The sequence below is a fragment of the Spinacia oleracea genome, chromosome 2, assembly GCF_020520425.1.
Source record: "Spinacia oleracea cultivar Varoflay chromosome 2, BTI_SOV_V1, whole genome shotgun sequence".
Lineage (NCBI taxonomy): Eukaryota > Viridiplantae > Streptophyta > Magnoliopsida > Caryophyllales > Amaranthaceae > Spinacia > Spinacia oleracea.
Window position 1 is genome coordinate 21,853,833 of NC_079488.1, and position 23,890 is coordinate 21,877,722.

General features: G+C 36.6%; 1 protein-coding gene across 1 annotated transcript; it reads right to left on the reverse strand.

The window, feature by feature from the left end:
- Nucleotides 1–158: 158 nt before the first annotated feature.
- Nucleotides 159–23,890, reverse strand: LOC110796792 (phosphoinositide phosphatase SAC3). The gene is made up of 16 exons (XM_022001877.2): nt 23,234–23,890; nt 20,327–20,531; nt 20,075–20,240; nt 15,231–15,453; nt 14,937–15,013; nt 14,471–14,658; nt 10,497–10,594; nt 9,765–9,898; nt 9,526–9,654; nt 8,349–8,709; nt 6,339–6,460; nt 6,000–6,113; nt 5,485–5,676; nt 3,412–3,582; nt 1,550–1,658; nt 159–708 (listed from the first exon to the last, which is right to left on the reverse strand). Exons 1-16 carry the CDS (start codon nt 23,327–23,329, stop codon nt 592–594), a joined length of 2,502 nt encoding a protein of 833 aa, XP_021857569.1. The 5' UTR covers nt 23,330–23,890; the 3' UTR covers nt 159–591.

Here is a 23,890-nt window from a genome sequence, read left to right on the forward strand (position 1 = left end):
AAAGTTTTACATAAGATTGGATTAAACAGTTTAGACTGGAATGGATTGGAGTTTAGACTTTTCCTGGAAATAATTGGAGAAATTCAGGAAGTATAATTGAAAATAACAGAGAAAGTACTCCCAACAATTGCACATTTGCACTAATACAAGTATACAACTATTCCATAATATCCTCTTTCTTCTATCATTTTCAGAATGAAGTTCAAATTAAATCGTTCAATTGTTAAAACAGATGGAAAGAATCAACTGCCTACATTTGCAACTTTGCAAGAAGAGCAAAGGATACATATTTACAACAAACTTTCATAAGTTCGCGATAAAAGAAAATGACTCCTAAAAGAATCTGTAAACTATTTCAGACTATTTACCATCATCAGAGCTTCTGAATTTCAAATTCACAGGTGAAGCAACATTTTCTTCGCGCTAAAAAAAAACTAGTATTCCTCGCTCTTTGGCCTAAACAGCTCCTCGACATTTTCTTCTTCGCCCTCTTACGAACAACGAAGGGGTGTGAAATTCAGTCACGAGAAGTTCAAAGGAAGAGCTCCACACCGAAAATTCCCAGACACGAGGAGGAAAGTTCAAAAAATTTCAAAAGCAAAGTGTCTCTCCAGATACAACCCAACGCACAAAGCTTTCAGAGAATTCTTCTAGCACAGAATCGTTAACCTGGGCACATGATAGTTCTCCTTCCGTTTGTTCCCTTGTCTGTAAAATTGTCCCAGATAGATTGGTTAAGCATAGAAAAGTGGCCCGCATTACACAATCAAGAGTTTGAATGACCTAAATATATTGGGAAATATTTCGAAAAAAAATTATGGTCCTTAATTTCCAAATGGAAAGTTTCTCCTTTCCTCTTAAATACTAGTTCCTAGGCAGTAATTACTAACAACTAATAACTTTTGTGTAAGACCGCCTTACCGAAAAAGACCGCTTTGATTGCTTAACTAATTGGTTCCATTCTTAATTAATTGGTTCAATTGCTTAATTTTATGACACCAATGCGGTCTTTTATAAAAGTTTGTATTACTAATTACCCTTTTGACTGAAACAAATAACAATCCAGAACCAAATAATGCTGCATCTTTTGACTCCAAGAAATGATAGAAAAATAGTACATTAAACCATACCCGAAATATAAAAACACCAGTTGTAGAAAATCCCTTCCTAACTTGTTCTGACTTCTAAGATGTACTGCAGCATAGCCGCATAAGAACATCATTAAAGATGTTTTGTAACCAATATCTCATTTACCTGCGATTAGGGACCTAATGTCTTCCGTATGTTTTATTCTATGGATGCTCGAGGGATCAATCCATGTTTGACAAATTTATAATTATATGTTATTGTATCTAAATTGAAGCCGACCCCAAATCATTTGGGACTAAGGCTTTGTTGTTGTTGTTGTATCTAAATTGATTACAAAAATAATTTATTTGTCCATCATTGCTATTAACCTCCAACGGAAACCTAAAATTTTGGCTAGGAAGGAGTTTGTGAAATACCCAATACACATTCATACTACTATTTTACTCTGTAAAGGACTCACTTTCATGCTGGATCCATATTGGCTGCTGGATGGGGTTGTTTCTCCCGTCACACCATTCATGACATTATCCAATGACAGACCAGTAAGCGGAGAATACATAGACATTGACCTGCAAAAATCAAAACATTAAATTGGAGTTTAGTTACAAGAGTCTTATATCATTTCAGTCAAAAACATCCCAGACTTCCAACAGTTTATTCAGTACTCTAGCCTAGAAAATTCAGTTTGAGGTTATTCTCCTCTCCATCATGATAAAAAAAAAACGCAATATGTATAATATGCAGCGATAAGGAAACAATGACATTTTCCCCAATGATTCTCAGAGCTCATCACCCCGGTGGAAGTTCCGTTGGGATGACTTCTAAGAAATATAAACAATATTAGTTGTCCACACAAAAGAGTGTTCACAATTTTGAGATGATGAAGCTACCTAAAGACTAGAAGTTAGGAATTACCAAAGAGCATGTTATAAACAATGTTCACATTGTTTATCTAGATACAAATTCTAGAACTTAGAAAACTGGAACTCCTTAACATGTCAAGAGAAATCAAAGAGAGATAGCAAGACAAACTGTCTCCATTTGCTACAACAATATGATTTAATTGTATATTCTAAGGTTACGGGAAACGCATCATAATTTCAACAGGAAAGAATGTTGTTGTATTGAAGAGGATATGTTGACTTTCCCTTCATGAGCTTTCAAGGGAAGGTATCATGACAAACTAGATCGTGGTTGGACGGACTCTCACTTTAATACTTCTTTGTTGGTTATATAGTATAAGAAGGTGGGAAATAATCTCCCGTTTTCATATCAATACAAGAAAATTGTTTCCCGCTTTGAAGATGAAACAGAGAATTTCCACTCACTTCTTTCTAGAGCTGGCAATGTCTAACCCGGCCGGTAACCTGACCCGAATCCGACCTGAAGTTAATGAGAGAAACTCAAACCCGACCTGAACCAAACCCAGAGGACCTCAGTTCGACCCGATTTGACCCATTTATCACATTATGTATTATCAAGTTTTGCATTATTTCTGATATTTTTTTACACAACCTGAAATTGATACGAAACCAGACCCGAACCCAACCCATTGAACCGGATTTCCACCCCCTACTTACCTCCTCCTAAATCCATCATAAGCTGCGTGTACCTTCCTCCTTATTAAGCTGTGATAAAAACATACAAGAATCGCATTTGGAACTTTCTTATTTTACCCCAGATTCGGAAGAGATGATTGTATCCAAATTAAAATATTTCTACTCAAATATTTCCAGCGGCAAAAAATAAATTATGACCGTCTCAAGTCGCTTAAAAAAAAGAAAGTCTCACTCCTGAACTATCAGCTTTGAACATTTTATCTGGGGTCTTTGTTCTATTTAGTTTCATAAAGAGAGACCCTCCCAACCCCAGTCAAATATCCTCTAGTAAAGAACTACAGAAACCAAGCTTAACACCATCCATAACAAGAGAGTGGACCCAAGCACACCCTCTGCAGAGACATCTACAAATAAGTGAAACGCAAAGACTGTTCGTGCATCTAAAAGTGTCAGTGAAAGTAGTGTAAAACACAATCAGGTTGTGTATGGTTACATTTTTGTTATTATCAGAAGAATAATCTTCTCCACTAACTTCTTCATACTCATAAATTATAGCTTTCTTATCTACTCAGATAAAACAGAATAAAAAAAAATTAAGTCATTACACCTTTGTTTCTACCCTCCTCTCTTATTGGCAGAATTGAAAACACCAACAATAACGTCCCTGAAATTTATTTAAATGCTTCTTTAAAACAATCAAGAGTCAGGACAACCACCACTACTGGAAACATGCACTACATAAGTACATCTCTGAGAAAATTACCTCTCACAAGACTCTTCCGAATATCCAGAAGAAGAAAGCCAATCCAAGTCTACAAAATTTGAGCAGTCTAATGAATCTACGCGTTCATGGATGTTGACATGACCGTTGTCAACATATTGTTCTCGCTGAACATCTCCGAAAAGTTGCTTGCGAGGAGTTGAAGCGGGATGCCTGTGTAAAAGACAGTGCCGGAAACAAACATGTCCATGCATTAGAACTGAAATTTTAACTAAAGAGCAGTGGACATGAAGCCCCAACATCGAAGCATATGTCCCTAACAATAAAAACTCATAACTCTTTATAGAGTAAAAATCTACATGTAAGAATCTCAGAAAGATCCAACTACTCCCTCCGTCCCAAAATTATCTTCCTGCTTTCCTAAACGAGCGTCCCAAAATTATCTTCCTTTTTCTAATTATAGATGTACTAACTTTTCACTTTACCCTTGTTTGGGACCACTAAAATTAAAAAAAAACAAGGAAAACTAATTTAATAACACAAAAATCAGAAAAAGAGGAGGGGACCATTTGATGGAAAAAATGACCTCATATTACCCCTATTTGTGTTGAATCTGTGTGCTTTAAATCTGAGCATTTTGATTGGTTGAGAATAAATATTATTGTATTCTTATTGGTTAAACTATTTTGATTAGGATCCATGTGCAAAAGAAGAGGGGACCATTTTGCTTATTCCAACACAAGTACAATCCAATCATTAGACTTATCCACTCCAAATATTTTTCTTAAAAACCGTGAAATTGGTCAAACAGGAAGATAATTTTGGGACGGAGGGAGTATAAGGGATATCAATGGGGTGGGGCGGATGCAGATGTAGGTCCCTCCATCCCCATTCGTACCTAAAATTTCTATCCCAATCCCCACCCCCAATGGACACAAAACTAAAACCATCCCCACCCACCCACCCACTTGGATGTTCACTCACCTAATACCCACTTCACCCGCCCCGCATTATCAAGTGAAAATATTAATGCTACAAAAATAATCACAAAAGAGTACAAATAGAGTTCATCTAATATTTTTTTGCCGATGTACTAAATTAATATTTATGACATTATTTTTAGAAAGCCATTACATTAAATAAGAGTATGAAATAAAATACTTCCTTAGTTTTTTTTTATTATTATTTGCAACAATTTGAGTTTCACATTTGTCAATGCAATTAATATCTTGAATTATGTTTTAGTAAAAGTCATAAAAAATTGTCATATTTTGAAAGTATAAATCGAGACGATTCTAATAAGATCATACATCACTATATTTTCAGTTACATAATAAACGAAAAAGATCAAATAAGGATGTGTGAATAGTGAAAAGTCCAAATGGTGCAACTTTTTTTAAAAAAAAGAAATACTTATATGGAGTATCTTTAGAACTAAAAGAATTTCGAGGTGGATGGTGGGGCGGGTACACCTTAAATTCATACCCGCCTCACCACCCATGGCGGATACTATTTTTGTCCTTATCCCCTGCCCCATCACCAACCAAAACCTTCATCCATCCCCACCTAATTGGGGCTGATGTTGTTGACTTGAATTTCATTGATTCGTATTAGCTAAGTCAGTTTTGCACAACGCTCACCAGTCACCACAGAAGAAGACGCCTATCTCTGACAAGAAAGTACTTCTAGGAAAGACTACACAGGTATTGCTTCAAGAGTTGCATGTTGATGCATCTTTTTCCCTCATTTTTTTGTAAGAATATTTTAATATAACTCCTTTTTTTGTAAGAATATTTTAATATAACAAAAGAGGAACATCAAAAGAACAATGTATTCTCAAGATGATGCACAAATTAGTGTTTGCACATAGCCTATTTCCATTGTATATCCCTAATTGGATAGAGTTTAAAAACCCCATTCCATCTCCAAAACAGAATAGCTACCTATTTAATGCAAAATAGTACTCTACTTACCCATTATTAACTCACGTAAAAGATTCTAAACAAGAAGATCAATAAGAAATGGACGGAGTAATATTACTTGAAAAAAGAGAGGTGAAATAACAGATAATAACAACAATATACAGAAATTGCATAGCATCACAGTGAATCAAACCTGTAATATGAAGTATAAATTTCTGGAACAGATACATCAGGAGATGACTCAACCAGAAGTTGGTTAGAACCTTTAGATGAATCAGGGTAAACCAAGTTTGAAAAGTTCTCCTGGCGTACATGTCTGGATGAAATGGGAGAACCTCTTGCACGGCGCATGTTTCCATCCGACCAGCATCTTTTGAATAATGACCTAAAAGCAGAGGGGTCAGTAATGGACATGCATGTTTATTTCCTTGTCCGTTAAGGACATGAATATTATAATGGAAGAAAATTATGAGTTAGCTGATAGCTAATTCCTTAAGACAAACCAGTTAAGCTACATGAATAAACCTTGAAGAAAACACAATCTTTGTATCAAGTATACCCAGCCTCAAATAATAGCAAAATATTACTGGGAATACAACGGTGTCTTCCCCAAACTTAAAGATATTGAGTTGCCTCAAAACTAAAAATCATCTAAAATTCTGCAAGACAGTGGCTAATCCAAATGTTCATCTCATGAACTACAATTACCTTCCATTTTCATCAATATCTGTTTGCCCATTTCTTCCTGCATTGAAGTGGTGATCGGATCTCAATTCCCACAATGCTGGCTTGTCATGCTGTGGTTGAAAATATCCCAGGAATCTGCACCAAATTTCTTTCATTATATAGGCCACATAAGTTACGCATCTATTGATTTCGTGACAACGTATTAGAAATTATTAGACAATATTCCCGTTATTTCATGACTAAACCCAACAAGATCAAATATTTATAGTAATGCAGTCAAAAAGCCACCTTAATCAATTGTAAAATTATGGACGCGCAAATAACTATCACCCGATCAACAGTAAGTCAAAGTAAACTTACACATTAATAGCATTTTGCTTCTGTGCATCCATGTACGCATTGCTGTAATATCGTTGCAGAGTTCTGAAGAATTCCTGAGACTGGGTAGCTGCTTTCCATTGACCCCTTCTTTGAGAGAATATCTGCAAGTGCAGAAGATTGATAGTTCAAGTAATCTGCTTTCCCCCGTTCTTTCTCTTTTAATTGGTGTGCGTTTCAGCAGAGGAAGGAAAGGGTGGGGAATCTGGGGATTGAAATTTTACTAACTACTCAGACAACCAAAGAATTTTGGAAAATTCTTTTACTAACTACTCAGACAACCAAAGGTTTTTGGAAAATTCTTTTGCACATCAAATGACTATCCCCCCCCCCCCCCCCCACCCCAAACACACACACACCCCTTCTTTTTTGGGAGGGGTGGGGGGGGGGGGGGGATCAAATTTCCTCAGTGTGCTGGCAAAACTAAAGATTTTCCTCTGTAAGTGATGAAGACTATTTTTCTAGTTGTTGACCTATGGACATCCTGATTATCTAAACCAGCATCTCAGAGTGTAAATCATTTCCTGTTTGTTTCTTTCCCACACCCAACATGTTATCACCCCCCTATATCTTCCAGGTGATCAGTTAGAAGAGAATGGTTCTGCTCACTCAACACTGATAAAAGATGTTGCCTACTATCAGAACTTTGAAGGTGTTCACCCTGGTTTAGGTAAAAATCACGTCCAAGTCCCAACTGATCACATTGTTCATCTTGCTTATATATACCCACTATCTTACCAACTCGAATCCTAAAGTCACAATAGTAATTTCTCGTACTTAGCCATTAAAGTAACAAAATCTTCCAAGTGGATCTTCGAATCCAAAAGAAATCCACTTAGATAGTAGGTTGGGTCAAAAGGAAAGGATGCTGAACAAAATAATTTTTTCTGTTTTCTAAAGAACTGAAAAACACCTACTAGAGATATCCCTACTTTTCTTTAACTACCCGGTCTCTTTGAGTGTGTGCATGAACATATACATTCAAAATGATGGAACATGAAAGAATGTCACACAAAAGGTTCCAACTTATATGATTGAGAATTCTTTCTTCTTTTTATTTTTGAAAAATTTGTATACCACTGCCTTTTACTTTTCCACTTCTGTGAATTACTACCTTTTAAGTTTTTTTTAAACTACCTCTATCCACAAATTCATTTGAGCACCACTACGATTTGACGGAAACTGTTACAAGATTCCGTTTGTGAGGCCCACTTTATACTCTTTCCTCCATTTCTTTTCTTCCATTTACCAAACCATCATCCCTTTCTGAATTCACTTGAAAAAGAGCTAAAAAGGTAATTCGAACTGCAAAGGGATTGAAATTTCTCTTTTCGAAGTGAATGGAAGGTAAATTTCAAACAATTCGACCATAATTATATTTCTAGGTCTATGAATAGGTATGTTTAAATGTTCAATTTAGGGTTTCATTCGAATTTTCAGGAACGTTTAAGTTCATGAATTGGGGAGTTAAAGCTAGGAATCCAAGCATCAAAATTGAATTGCATAAGGTTTGAATGTTCAAATGATTAAGAAAACAAGTCAAACTATTTGTTTTGGTTGTATTTTAGGGTAAAAACTTTAGGGCTAAATTCCAAGTTAGGGTACTTAGGATAGGGGGAAATATTGAATTCTCCACAAAGCATCTTCAATTTGAACTTGATGGTGAGCAAGTAACGGTAGGATAAATGTCATTATGGATGAAGAAAATGGAGGGAAGGGGGGAAAAGTGGGCCCAACATACAGTGCTTTTTGACAGATTTCATGAATTGGTAGTGGTACTCAAATCAATTTTGGACAAAAGGTACTTGTTTACCAAAAAAAAAAAAACAAAAAGGTAATAATTCAGAAAAGCTGGAAACTAAAAGGTGTTGTTTACAAATTTTCCTCTTCTAGTAGAGGATGGCAAGTCTGCTGCCGGACAATGCCTCCAACAGGGGGAAAAACATCCTTAAGAAAGAAACAGCTTATTAAGCATGCTGAGCATTAACATACCTTGTTGTGAGCAGCAGAGCCTCCATACTGGTGTGCAAGAGTGTCTCCCATTTTCTCATAGAACCCCATCAAGTTATCAGCTAGCTGCGAATCAAGGTCTACCTTAGGGACATCTATCATATCTAGGGCATGAAGCTGGTGTCCAAGGGAAGCCAATCCATACGAAAATTGTGCAACATTTGTCCGATCTAGGCAATCTATGCAATTGGTCCTTAGGACGCCATTCTGAAACATTGGCTTCTTGTCAGCAAAATCTCCACTGCCTTTATCATCACCAGCATCTTCTCCCTCGGCAGTATCAACATCCTCATGACCAGAATGAGGATCATTCTGTTCAGGAAAGTCCCTTGTCTTAAAGTTCCTGCATTAGTTTTTCACATTTAACTTCTCTCCAGGATTCGTGTCACCCAAAACTAGAATAACCAGGCTAAAAAAGACTGTAACATAAAGCTATTATCTAGACTGTATGGGCAACCACATTCACATTTGTACAACAACAACAACAACAAAGCCTTAGTCCCAAAATGTTTTGGCAGCCACATTCACATTTGTGAAAAAAAAAATATATCAACCTGGGATAGTAGCATAATTAAACAACTGAAATTTATTAAATACGGGAAAGAAGGAAATACACTATAAAACAAAGATAAACAGCATAGACTAGTGTGTAGATTCAAGGCCGCATAGGATCTAACCTGTCAAATCCATTCCCTGATACCAGAATAGCGACCACAATTTTACTTGGTGAAAACTAAATTAAAAATTTCAGTGGTCAGAGTAGTGTGTTGGAATGCATAGAACTCTACACGTTCCAATATTTATGTAATGGAGGAAGTATAATATTGTACTGTAAACGTCCTTTTAACACTTTATTGCCTCCCTACTTTCGCTAATCTCATGCCTTGACACCATATAAATCATAGAACGTGTATATCATATAACTTAGACACTACAGAAGAAGATAATAGCTTACTGAAGAAGATAGAGTACACAATATGTAAGCTACAAACATGCATACTCAAAATCAAGTCAAATATCCCAATAGGATCACAAAAAGAGACCTTCTAACTCCATTCCATTCTCTTCCATTTATAAGGAAACAGATAGAACAAGAAATAAATTTCAGGGAGGCATCGTATAATATCAAAATTTTCTTATGAGAGATGAGATCACTTACCCAGAAGATGGACATTCTGAAAAATCACCAGACCCTGAGGCTGGCAGTAGTTGACAATAAAATAAACCTGTTAGCGTCAATGCATATGCAGCAACTTTTCCTAGGAGGAGCAACACATTTGTAGCTTTGCTGGAAGGGAGGAAAAAGAAAATACACAGGCAAAAAGAATATGAATTACAGAGAGATATTGGCAGTTGCACTTGGGAGTCTAACTATTATAATGTCAGAGACTAAAATACCATCGTGAATGTTTATTTAGATCCAAGTGCAGGAACTTCAAGTGCTTTTCTTCGGGCAGATTTTTATTGATAAATTCAATGGCATTAGCAAACTCTGTTCGAAGAATAGTCTCTCGCGGCCTCTTTTCAATCGTCTGTTAAAAAAGGATAATAGCACATAAGTCAGAGCACATTCTGCTCCAAACACTAGAGCTTCTTAGAATTCTACTCAATTTGTTAACTCTCACTTTACCTAAAGTATTCTACTCAATTTGTTAACTCTCACTTTACCTAAAGTACCCAAGTAGGATACTCAACAATTTGGTATGGACATAAATAATTAACACTTTTGCTTCGGACCAAGAACATGCAAAATTTTGTAAAATGGCCAAGTCTGACAATTAAGCATAAACACACTCATCCCTAACACTAACAGACAAGTCTAAGTGAAAAAGGAGAGAACAACCCATTTTTTTAAGTTTGAAAGAAATGGTATAATTAACTCCCCTGCAGAAGTAATGCATACATCTTTAGGTGTTGATCTTTACCCAGAATGTTTACTATTCAAAGAATAAATGTATCACATCACCAGAGAGATCCTTAGGCTTCAGTTTATGGTTTTTCTGGGTTACCTTCAGTTATCTTGTTCCTTTTCTTCTTCTTTTTTCTTTTTCATCTTTTATGGCTGCACCAGGCATTCGGATCAATTATACACTAGACACGTTCACTCACAGCATAAAATTTCTAACATACCTTGATCAAATTCAAAATGATGATTGGATCGCCATATCTCTTGGCAAGATTTTCAAAATGGAGCCTCGTAGCTTCATAATTCTGGTCTTTCTTTGACACTGAAAAGAGAGAAACAGAGTCAAAAAAGGTAAGTACCAATGTCTCACTCTGCTTAAAAGATAATAATATGATTCACTATAGACAACATTTAATTCCGGGGTGAGGCAGGTTTTTTTTTTTTTGAAATATCAAGTACCCTTTCAATTTATTTATTTTTAAATATTTGTTTACTTTCTCGAAATGAGGAAGTATAAAGTGATGTAGAGATTTTCACCTCAATGTAGATATTACTAGTTCTTGACCCGAGGTAAATTGCACAGAACTTTCTTTATGTATTAAACTATTAATCAAATCACGTTATGATGGTTTGATTGAAATTAATTATCATGTTGTCCCAACAACATAGTTTTTCATCAAAATAACATTCATAATAAGTGTACCATTCCACCATCTCCCAATGACTCGTCTTCAGAGGGGGTATCTGAAGAAAATTCAATCATAAAGTATTACTGTTAAGGTAAAGGTGATAGCTTTGTCAGAGGACCCTAAAACATTACATGAGAATATTATTCGCAGAGATAACAATATCAACTATCACACAATGTCTTGACCTCTGATTGATTATTCTAAAATGAGTAATATGAGACTAAGCATAGCAAAAGTGTTGTTGGAAAGGGGGTTTTTCTTTTCGAAATTCAAGGTGCTGAACTGCGAATGAGATCCTCCAAGGAAGCATCACCAGCAAACTCACATGCAAAGTATTCATATTTCTTACCCTCCAAAATTGACAATTAGGGATTTTCTTATTCGTCACATTTACGAACTTTTGCAAATGGTAGAATCGGTTGAAGTAAATTAAAAGTTATTTGAAATTAAACAGAGAGAAAAGGAATGAATCTTTTGCTTAAATTTCACATTAATGTTTTCCAAAATTCAAGATAAAGGTGTGAATAAATTCAGAGATCACCACTTCCAGAATCATCCTTACGATTATTTAAGACAATCCATCAGTAGAATTATAATATCTAACTAGTCATTCGCACAACACTACAAGCGGCAGTCAAGAAAAAAGAAGTTTAACTAATACTGTATGCTTTACCTTCAAGTGCTTCTCTTTTGACACTTTAAATTCAATTATTTTATTATTATTATTATTATTATTATTATTATTATTATTTATTATCTATACTATATATGAGTATAAAAAAGCGTTTATAATCAAGTTCATCCGCCACATGGCACTCTCCTCTTCCAAATGATTTATTTCATGTCAGTTGCATACATTAAAAAAGTTACAACTTTGTTTATACGAGAATCAAATCCTTCATTTCATATATTTCATGTCTTCTTTTTCAAACAAAATACTTCCTCTGTTCCGCAAATATCGCACCATGTTGACTTTTACACTATTCACGTTGTACCTTTGACCATCTTTTGTAAAATATACGTAAAAAGTATGTAATCATGTAAGATCTTATTAGACTCGTATCGATATATACTTTCTAAATATCAATTTTTTTTTAATTTTTACTTATACATAATTCAAGAGATAACGAGTCAAAGTCGTGTGTTGGAAAGCGTGAAGTCAACATGGTGCAATATTTCCGGAACGGAGGAAGTATAATAAATGGGCAAATTTGTGAAAAAACACCTTTTATATTACATCTTTTATGAAAAAACACCTTTTAACGTATTTTGTGAGAAAACATCCTTTTATGAAAAAACACCTTTTAAAACATCTTTTAATACACCCCTTAAGCTTGAATTCGACATAAAATTCAAGTCGGGAGTTGATTTTCACTTTTTTCCTCCAAATATTTAGGTGACTTGTGACTACACTATTAACCATTATCATAGGAACCGACCAACATAGTTGGGGGGAACCCGAGCTTATAGTGTGTTTATTAAACAATACTCCCTCCGTCCCGGAATACTTGACCTGTTTTCCTTATTGGGTCGTCCCTTAATACTTGACCTGTTTCTAAAAATGAAAATATTCTAACAATATTATATTATTTCTCACTCCACCCCTATTAACCCACCTACCCCCTACTCTATACAAAAAATAATTAAAAATTCAACCCCTACTCTCCCCCAACCCCCCCTCTTAACCCACCTTCCACTAACTACATTAAAATAATACCCCACTATCAACTACTACCTATTAAATTAAATAAGTCAATTCAAGTCCCTTAAACTCTGTGCCGGTCAAACCGGGTCGAGTATTCCGGGACGGAGGGAGTATAAATATAAAAGGTGTTATCTCACAAAATACATTTTTAAAAGGTGTTTTTTCACAAAAACCGTAATATAAAAGGTGTTTTTTCATAAATGAAAACATAATATAGACAACTAAGTAATAATAACAAGATTCAATCATAATATTTTACATAAAAGCATGATTTTGGTTATTCATGTAATGGTCTGGGGCATCGCCCTAGACCAAAAACTAGTTGTTGTTATTATCATAATTATTATTATTAATATATTTTTTTCTTTTTCTTATTGTTGTTGTTGTTGTTATTATTATTGTTATTATTATTATTATTTTATTTTTTTTTATTTTTTTTTTACAAGCTTAACAAGCTACAAAGATAAAGTGAATTACAAGAAGTTGGAGGGGAGCCGAGATACAATCTGGGCCCCCACTCCTCTAGCTATGGCGAACCCGATTCTGCTGAAAATGTGGGCAGCTGCCCGAGCCCCAATGTCTTGAGCCCTGGAGTACGCCTGGACCCGCTTCAGCAATGAAACAACGCCTTTCTCTAATTCCCCAAAAGAAGAGAAGGAAAAAGGAAAGAAACCGTAACCCAAAGCCCTACAACGTGCCGCATACTTAACCTGCTTCCGCTGCGCTGCAACCGCCACAACCCGACCCGGAACGAAGTCTGACAACCCAGATTGCGTCATGGGGGAAGACCCAGTCAAGTCAACACACACATCTAGACCGCCATCCCATGAATAAAGCAATATATCCGCAGGACGAAGAGCTCCATCACTCTCACTAGTCAGCCCAACATCAACCTCCTTGCAAGCAGAAATCCCCGACCGATAGCAAATATCCAAAAGGGTATCACGAACAACATTATGTCGATGTTTAATACCCACAATTCCAGCACAAGACACGGCATGATCCCCATAAATGTCCCCATCGAAAACCCGAGAGCAAGCAGAACACGGCGTCGGATCAGAGAACAAAGGAATACCCAACCGATAGCAAAGAACCGAACGATAAGTCTTACCGTTCATAGTCTGGCCTAAACCCGAGATGGGGACTGCCCGCAACCAAGCTGAGGAGTGCTCCCCCTGCTGAGATCTCCATAGGGCAACATGACGGGAAGATAAGGAGTAGGCGGATTATTATTATTATTATTATTATTATTATTATTATTATTATTATTATTATTATTATTATTATTATTATTATTATTATTATTATTATTGTTGTTGTTGTTGTTGTTATGTTGTTGTCGTCGTCCTCCTCGTCGTCAAAAGGACCGCTTATGCTTTTGTGATTCAGTGGTTTTAAATTCTATTTTAAACATTAGTGTGTTCAATGATTCACTAATCTAAATCTATTATTCTCTGGACAGATATATGAATAGTCTCAAGTCTTATGAACCAAGAAAAGAATGTACTTAATAACTTTTGAGCCCCCTTTCTCCGGGGATGTCGATATACTGTAAACTTCATAACTTCATATTTATTGATTTGTCACCCTATTTTAAAATTATTGTACCAACCCCTGTTTGAAGGCAAGATGTTTGGAGCGTCACCGATCGCACCATACCAAAATCAAAGTAACTGTTTTTGCAAGACCTCGCAACAGACAGGATGGAGAACCTTAACAAGTTCAATGCTAATAACAATAATACTAACAAAAAATAACAAGCTAAGAAACTTAAAGTTCAATGCAGTAATCCAGAAAAACGTACATATAATATCAGGCTTAATATTTAAGCGTGAAGTCTCCTGTGACCAAAAAAGGGGAATAGAGCCACGATTCTGAACCACAGAACTAATTCGCACAGGTAATCCTTCAGAAACATCCTCAAATATAATCTGCTCCGTTTCAACATCATTTGCCACTCGCCCTTTATCATTAACTCCTCGTTTGAGATACCTAATCAGAACAATTAGACCGTAGAAGGGAAGTGTCAACTTAAGTCAAAAGAAGATATCTATTCTATGAATCAAAGATGTGGCATCACATGGTATCAAGAACAACTTAAACATGAATCACCCATATAAACCGAACAGTATTCTAACTATTCAAAATAAATACAGAAAAAATAATACAAACAAAATTACAATTCTGAAAATATACAAAAACTTTTAGACATAAATTATTCAATCAGATCACATAATAGACAGGAGAAATATTCAGAACTGTAAGCCAACCTGGTACCAGCATAATGACGTGAACGCCTAGCTATAAGAGTTAGCTTAAAGTGGTTTCCACCTATAGAGAGTGTCTCCTGAAGTAGTTAAGATAAGTATAATAAAAGGGCGTTAATAGAACACAGAAGGACAGCAGTAGCCAAAATAAATAAACAAATTAAATCTGGAATTAAATAGTACAGAAAAAATAAGAAGCTGTCTTGGTCATCATATGGCATCACATATCTGACAACCAACTTTGTTTTGCAGATCATATCGAAAGACATCAAACTAGAAGACAAAATCAGCACTTACTTGCTTAAAGAAGCCATAAACCAATGCAACAGTCCATTGTGTGTTTTGGAGATGACTTCGTATTCCACGGGTCAAAAATTCATTCCAGACAAACATAGTTTCATAGAGGTTGTGCCCTGTCTGTCTATCACACAGATTCCTTTGTAGAGTACGCATGACTTGATATGAATAGCTGAAGAAGAAGTCCTTTGTAAGATCAACCATGGATAGAAGCCTCTTATATCTGCACCACCAACACAATAATGAGAAACAAAATAAATGCAGTTCTCTATTAAGAAATAAAGGAATTTTACTATTTTAGCAATACACGTGAAAGCAAGACAAACAAAACCACCAAACAGCTTATACAATCATTTTTGCATTTCAACTATAACCAGATTAACCATGTCCAATTCTCCCAAAGCAACCGTTGAAAAAACGGTTTTATTTATGAAATGCCCCGTAGGTTTAACAAAATGCACGAAATACCCTCAACTTTTCAGAAATGCACCAAACACCCATGATGTTTTGTAAAAATGCACAATTGCCCTTAATTACCATTTTCTGTCAATTCTGTCATCACAAACTCTTAATTTTTTTTCTTTTTTCGTTTTCTTTTTCTCTTTCCCTTTTTTTTTCTTTGTTCTTTTCTTTTGTCTCGTTCTCCTTCCCATGGAGTCTGCCCAACCTCAACATCATCACATCCTCCTAGCTCCTTCTTCCCTGTGCTTCCCTTCAATCCCACGACTCACCATCTCCACCATTACCGACAATTCGCTAATCATCATCATCAGGTCAACAACATCTAATGCCTCAAATAGTTGCTAAATTCAACTGCAACACATTAATTCACCCAAAATCACCAACAAACACATACGGACGCCGCCGCCACCTGACAACCTCGACTGAACAACCACCACCATTGCCGGCCAAAGTCAATACAGCTTAGAAATCGACCAATTATTCACCCAACTGAGGCCAAAATGGACCAAAATCCATCATCCACTCCTCGATGCCGCCTACCAAACTCCTTGCTCCGCTTTCGTAGTTGCTACAATGCTACTCCTTTCCCTCTTCTCAATTTCCTCTTACTCTCTCCTCTCGTTATCCTTTCTCTCCCCTCTCAATTTCCCCTTCTTTCTCTTAAACGGGAAAGTTAAAGGATGAATGAATACGGTGAATTAACAAGAACAAAATGATATTTTGGATTACATTATGGATTAATGTTCCGACTAAAATTTGATTAAAAAAATTGGATTTTTTTTGAAGAAATTTGAGATCAAAGCGATAAATTGGGGGTGGTTTAGGTGTTGTGAAGGTAACTTCAAGGCGGAATTTTACATACAAACAACAACGCTGAACAAGTGTTCGGCTCGTGGAAATTGGCGACCAACCAGCTGCAGCTCTAACAAATTAATGGAAACCCGTTGATAGATCTTCCAAGAGTTGGACGTGAACCAATTTGAGTGGTTTAAATGAAGGAAAGGGAGAAAATGGTGTTCCTAATTTTGATAATCTTGCAATTGAGAGCTAAAGAATCAAGGATTTTAATGTCGTAGCGAAGACGAAGCAGAGAAATGTGGGTTTTAATTTTTACTTTATTTTTGAAAATATTTAATTATTATGTTAGGGGGTGTAATTTAGTGGATTAGGGTTTAATTAGGTTTTATGTCCGGGTTAACACAGAAAATGGTTGATTAGGGGTCAATGGGTTAACGATGTTAACGTTCGTTAGTCAATAGGGGTATTTGGTACATCTTTAACAACCTTGGAGTATCCGGTGCAATTTGAAAAAGTTGAGGGTATTTCGTGCATTTGGTTAAACCTCAAGGGCCTTTCATGAAATAATCGTTGGAAAAACTCACATGCCACTTAAGAAAATAAATACACAATAAGGCTTAAAAAGACAAGCTTCGCAGCTTCAAGTACAAACATCCTCTACGAGTGTACCTGAGCCTTTATTTATTTATTTGGGAATAAGAGTGGAAAGGCATATAATGTCAATGCTTCCCAAGAACAAGAGAGAGCTAACTCCAGTCATCTTAAGTTGCCATGCTTGTGCGAATTCCGCAATCCAGATAGTGAATTCATGTACCCAATCTACTTAGTAACCCTAACTCCGTACTTATTCACCTATAACCAGATGATACACACACGCAAGCGCACGTGCCCCCGCGCGCATACACACGCACACACTACAGCCGAGGAACACCTTAATGTCCTTTGTTCTTGGAGAAGACTACACTAAGAATTTCATTGTGAGGCAAAAATAGTGTTTGGAGTGAATGTTATCACTGAGGAGGAGAGAGCATGGGGGTGATCAGAAATTCCACATTTAGAATCCACAGTTTCCTTAACACTCCTTATAGTAACACTTGCCACAACATCAACAGTGACATAAACTTATAGCGTTGCTTCAATTAACTTGTCTTTTATTTCAGCAAGCATTTCTCACCATTAGCCTCGCTTGACGAGCTCTTAAATCCACTCTAGGTTTCTAATGTTGTGTTTCTACGCAGCAATCTCTTATTTAAGTTCTGGATAGTGTTGCTGATGCTTAAACTTATATAATGATTCCACTACTTTCTCATACGTTTCAACCTTTACTCAAATATTGGAAGATGATGCATTGGAAAAAAGACTTTACAATAATGCTTGCAGAGTTCCATCGTAGAAGCAAAAATGTGAAATTGACCTCCAAAATAATTCGCAAGGTAAATAATAAAAAAAGCAGCTTGTCATGTTAACCTACCGTGATCTTTCAAACAATAAACAATAAAAAAATGGAAGTGTAAAAACTCATTGCATATGAATTATGAAGTAGCCATAAAAATTACTTGTGGATATGGACAAAACATTATGGGGGCGTTTGGTTGAGGGTCTTCAGGAAAGGGAAAGGCAATCAACTACCTTTATTCCCTTTCTTGTTGTTTGTTAGACCAATTCAATCATTCCCTTTACCCACTTGATTACCCAACACCCCTCTACCATGATCCCTTCCCCCCCCCCCCCCAAGGAATCACCCTAACCCGCAACCTCCTCTTCATCCAACCAATAACTACCACTTTTGACCATCCTTGACCACCACACCACCACTTGTCCAACGTCCCAACCACCTGCGCCGCCCCCCACCCAAACCCCCAAAACCCGCCGAACCTCCTTACCATCACCGAACGACCACCGAACACCACTCCACAGCCACCGAAACAACCGTACAACCACCATACCACCACCCAACACCACTCTACACACCGAAACAACCGTACAACCACCACCCAACACCACTCTACAGCCACCGAAACCACCATACCACAACCAAAACAACCCTAATACCACCAAAATCATCTTAACCAACACAAAAACCAAGCATCCAACCCCCAAAATTGACCCCAACTACCCAAAACAAACCCTAATCTCGCCGGAAAACTAGATCTAAAAGAGATGAAATTAGAGGAGAGAGAAAGAGGGGATGCGGCTCGAGGAAGCAGAACCACAGGGCGGAGCGAGGCAGCAAGGCCGCAGGGCGGCACAAGATCTGGAATGGGCGCGGTGGGTGGGTGACGAAGCGGTGGATTGATCCTACGGTGGAGTGACGATTTGCGACGGAACGGTGGGTGGGGAAGCGGTGGAGTGGGGTTTGCGACGGCGCAAGATCAGGAATGGGCGGCGAGGTGGGTGGGGTGGCAGTGGGGTGGCGGTGGAGTGATTGAGGGAAGGGGTGGTGGAGAGAATGGGTTTCCTTTTGATTTTGTAAACCAAAAAACTTGTGATAATATAGGGATTTCCTTTCCATTCCACGCCATACCCTTTCTTGATTCCATTCCTTTTACCCCCATGTGAACCAAACGGCCCCTAAATGATCTAGGGCACTTTCAGGTCTAGAGCATTGTTTGGGACATAGTGGCAGCATAATGGTAGCAACTTTAGCAGTAACTGAAGGTTTATCTGTTATCTTCTATCTATCTCAACGTCAATAGTATTCCTGCTAATCAGCCATGCAATACGGAAGTAGGTTCCCGTCAAGTGTCAACAAACAAAAATCAGAAAGGACGGAGCCATGGAACCATAATCTTCCAAGTCCAAACATAATTAGGCATCTGTTCTTATGAAAGAATAAAAGAGACATCAAACTTCAACAAAAACGGTGGAATGATTACACAACTAATCCCACTCAATAATGGCAGATGCTACACAAACATGGCAGATCAGAGAAGGAAGTGAGAGAAGGATCTTCACCCCTCCCCCCCCCCCCCCCTCCTTTAAGTCACCCATACAAGCATCCCTTTTCGAAGTCCATGCAAGTACTGTACACACAGAAGTTGAATATGCATCTGAAGTCTCCTATGCTCATAAAATGAAGGGGAGGGGAGTTAACTAGGATTTATTAGAAATCAGATGCAGAGACAGTAAAAGAGAAAAGTAATAAATAGAGACATCAAAGACGGTAGGTCGACATGCATTCAATCCTATTCACTTTATTTAAGCCACCATCTAACACAAAAAATAAAATGGACATGAGGGAGAAAGACAAAGAAGATAATTAGGCAGATAGTCCACTTCTGCTCAATATATCCAAGTTAGAACTTAGAAAGAATTCAATCCCATAAAGTCATGAGACGAAAGTTTCAAACTGATCGTAATGCAAAACTAAAAGCACTAGTCCTGTTAAGGAGCTAAAACATTAGCCATTACATTGAGCCATAGAAGAAAACATCATTATCTAAGAAAGTCACTGGATCAAGTACCAAGTAATCGTATCACAATAATTAAGTCCACTATGGTGCAAGAGAAGAAAAGAGAGAGTCATATCAATATATAGTTCCTTTAAGATGCTATGCAAAAGTATTCAGAAGTTATTAGGATACCTGTATTCATTCCTTGAGTCCATCATAAGGGCTTGCTCGGCTGTATCTGGAAGCGAAATGATCTCGCTCTTTGAGACAGCATATACCTTATGGCCACCTATTGAACCAGCTTTTCTTCTTTCAGTGATTATCAGCATATAGTAAGGCCCCAGGAATTTAATAAACCCTGAAAGTTGGGGAGAGAAGTTAAGGATAAAGAATTTACCCTTTAACAAGAAGTCTAAGTTATAGGATAATAATTAAATAACATACCAACAATTCCATAGCAAATTGTGACAAACTTAAGTCCACCAGTGGACTTATTCCCTTCATTTATCCGCTTCAGAATTTCGTTGCATTCACTTTCAGTATATGTTGCAGGATCTTCGTGGATGTTCAATTCGCATGGTTCTGACCTATCAATGGTTAACACACGACAATATGTTCTACTCTTGTCCCTTCCTACCATGTAAAATTTCTGAAGGACAGTAAAAAAAACAGCCAACCAGAAAAGCAGCATAAGCATTCCAGATAAAGAAGGCATCCATGTCAAACACGAGCTAGTTCTAGCCAACAAAAAAAAAGAAGGAAGAACACAAATTTGCTCACGGTCCATTTACCAAAAGATACTTCCAAAGCAATTTGGTGAAACACATTAGAACTATGAAGTGTTGAAAATCACAAGTTCATGACAATCAACAACTTAAAACATTTCCATGCAGTAAACTGGATGTAAAATTAGGCATGCATATGAAATAGATTGTTCAGCTTTAGGACAACATTTTCATTAGATGAATTATGAATATGTATATAAGGCCCTTATTATCATAAGCAACGCCTCCTCTAGTAAGGACTTAAAGATCAACTATTAACCATCTTGAATTACATTATGGTTATTAGGCATTCACGGATGACAAGCTAATCGTTAATATTTTTAATCCAGCGTTAATAAATGAAAAAGCTCTGGACAAGTTGTCCATGGTAACAGCAACTTCATTGTAAAAGATTATTTAGAATCTTATCTAAAGTGAAATTTGTATGTGGTCTTTCTTTCAACAACAATTCTCCTATCTTGATCACGGATATTAAAATCAAAAATATGAAACTCAAAAGCCTGAGAGAGCATGATGGTTTTGTTTCATTCTCCTTTTGCGCACAGATGGCACGCACTTTGTATCATGTGACTATATTGTAACGTATGACGTCCTTATTACCTCAAATATATTTACACGGGTAATGGTGTCACTTTATAAAATCCACATATAAAATCCACTATGTATCATATGACTATATTTATAACATATACAGCCTAATTCCCAATTGATATAATGGGTTTGAGAGACCACCACCCCATCCCCAAAAGCTGCTCAAAGGGAGGGCCTATGAACTTATATAATCCACACATCAGCAAACCCCACCCAATATGACCAATCTGGTACTCTCAAGTCCTATAACATGCGATTGGATAGTAACACCAACAGCTAACCACATTACCACCTCATAATGATAGCAAATCAACTGAGAGACCATTAGATCATCAACTCTGTGCACTGTGGGTCCACGCAATTGTAAATCCATAAACCCAGTCATAATAAGCTCCGTTAAATTCAAAACCCTTTCATAATCAAGATTTCACAAAGTGAACCACGGGAGGAAAAAATGGAACCCATTCCTATTTATACCAATAAGCCACTAATTATCAAGAATGGTATTTTAAGAAAAAGGAAGCAATGTTTTTCAATTGATACACTTTAGACACATCCTTGACATACATCACCACAACATATGCATATAAATTTATTATCTCTAGTTCAGCTTCTGTTCAATTATAACTATAACAATAACAAAGCAACTAAACCTTGATGGAGCACATGAAAAATCAAAACGCCATTTTCTTTTCTGATGCGTGCAATGTTTATAATAAATGAACTTTTATGAGGATCTTCGCCTCTTGGGTTATCCCTCCTCCCCTACTTCCAAGTTCCAACTATCATAAGAGGAAGGCATCATCTACTCCAGCCAAATCTTCATCTCCTATTCCTCTTTGGATGTGTATTCCCATTCAACTCAAGCAGCAACTGTTTTTATCACTAGAGACTATCTTTATAAATCAATTTCCTACAGCTTTTGGTCAAATTCATATCAGCAAAGCCCTTCAATTGGGAATACAGCATCTTCTGATAGGATGCTCTAATTTTATTGCTATCAACATCCTCAAAGACCTTTTTCAATTTTCCTGACATCTAGAAATCACCACGCGAGATATGCAAGAACATAAAACAGCATATTTCCGGCGTTAACTAATTACAGAAAGTTGTTTGTGCGGTTTTGCTATAGATCGATTGATAAACTTTATCATTTTATATACCTGTAAAAAAGTATTTGTGAAAGATATAGACGCTCTCCACAGTTACATAAGCTGATCATATTGGCATATCCTCATTCCTCAAGCAGAACATACCCAAAGTCATACTTATTTTTGTTTAAAGCATTATTTTTCTCTATAATGAGCAACTTGAGGTATGCAATTAAACAGCATTTGGTAGAAACTTTGACAGAGTCTGTTGTTTCTGAGAATAAGATAATCATGATGACAACGTAGAAACACTAAGCGGTAACTATTAAACTATACCTAATCTCATTTTCTACAAGTTGTACACGAGCCCTTCTCTAGTTCTAGTTTACACACTGAGTTATCGGCTATTATATCCACATTTCTAAGTGTTTTTAAATCTCCTTCTCGGTGTTCTATATTTCTTGGGGAAATTGAAAAATAACAACTCAAATGAAATTCCACAAATCAAGCATTAAGTTAAGCTTAAAACAAATTTCACCCGGATTCCAAGTATCCTAATCAACTTGAACATAATAACTAAAAAGTTTATTACCACCTGAAAACCCAATTCAATCATTGAACATAATAATAATCAAGCATTGATCTCAACATGATTATAAGAAAAATCAAACCACAACCACCCACAATAGTACATATTCAAACGTGGATGTCAACCTAATTTAGTCAATAGTCGCGGGAATGGTACCCAAGACCTAAAATTAAATCCCGTCTACATAAGTAACATGAATTCCCTCTACATCTCTCCAATTTCCATACAACAACAAAAACAATACAACATCCATTACAACAAACATAATCAAATTAAGAACAAGCAAGAGAGATACCGATCGAGTCTCGTAAAGCCTGAATTTTTGCATAAACGGCTGAGATGATGAGAGACTAGGGTAAAAAAGTTGAGGTTCTTCTTCCTGAGAATCCATTTTCCTTATTTTTGCGGTCTGTGGCAGATCCCCGAGCCTCGGGGCTCGGGAATTTATCAGGTTCGCATTCAAATTTCCAACTTCAAATTATCAAACTCAATATCACCCGATTCCTGAACCATTGGTTGCTTCAAATACAGCATTTCCTTCCCCAAATTCTCCCCAGCTCGATTTTTTTTTCAATAATCCACATTCAATCACCAATAACCCAGAAAATTTTAGCTAACCCACAAAAAAAAATCAACCTGTTCACCCGAAATCAAACAATTCTCTGTTTATCCCAGCTCAATTCTTCGTACCCAACTCAAATTAGACCTCAAACCTCAATTCAAATCAACCGCAGAGAAATAATTACAAGAAATTAAGGGATCAAAATTCAGATATATCTAATCTTAATAATTGAAATGAAATTACGTAATAAGATGAAATTTGGTAATCTAATTTCTAGGAAAGACGTTGAAAATTTTGAGAGATTATGGAGAGAGAAAGAAATGAGAAGAAGGTGAGATCGGAAGAGGAAAAACCAAGACCACAACTTGGCAAATTAGCATATGCCAAAAT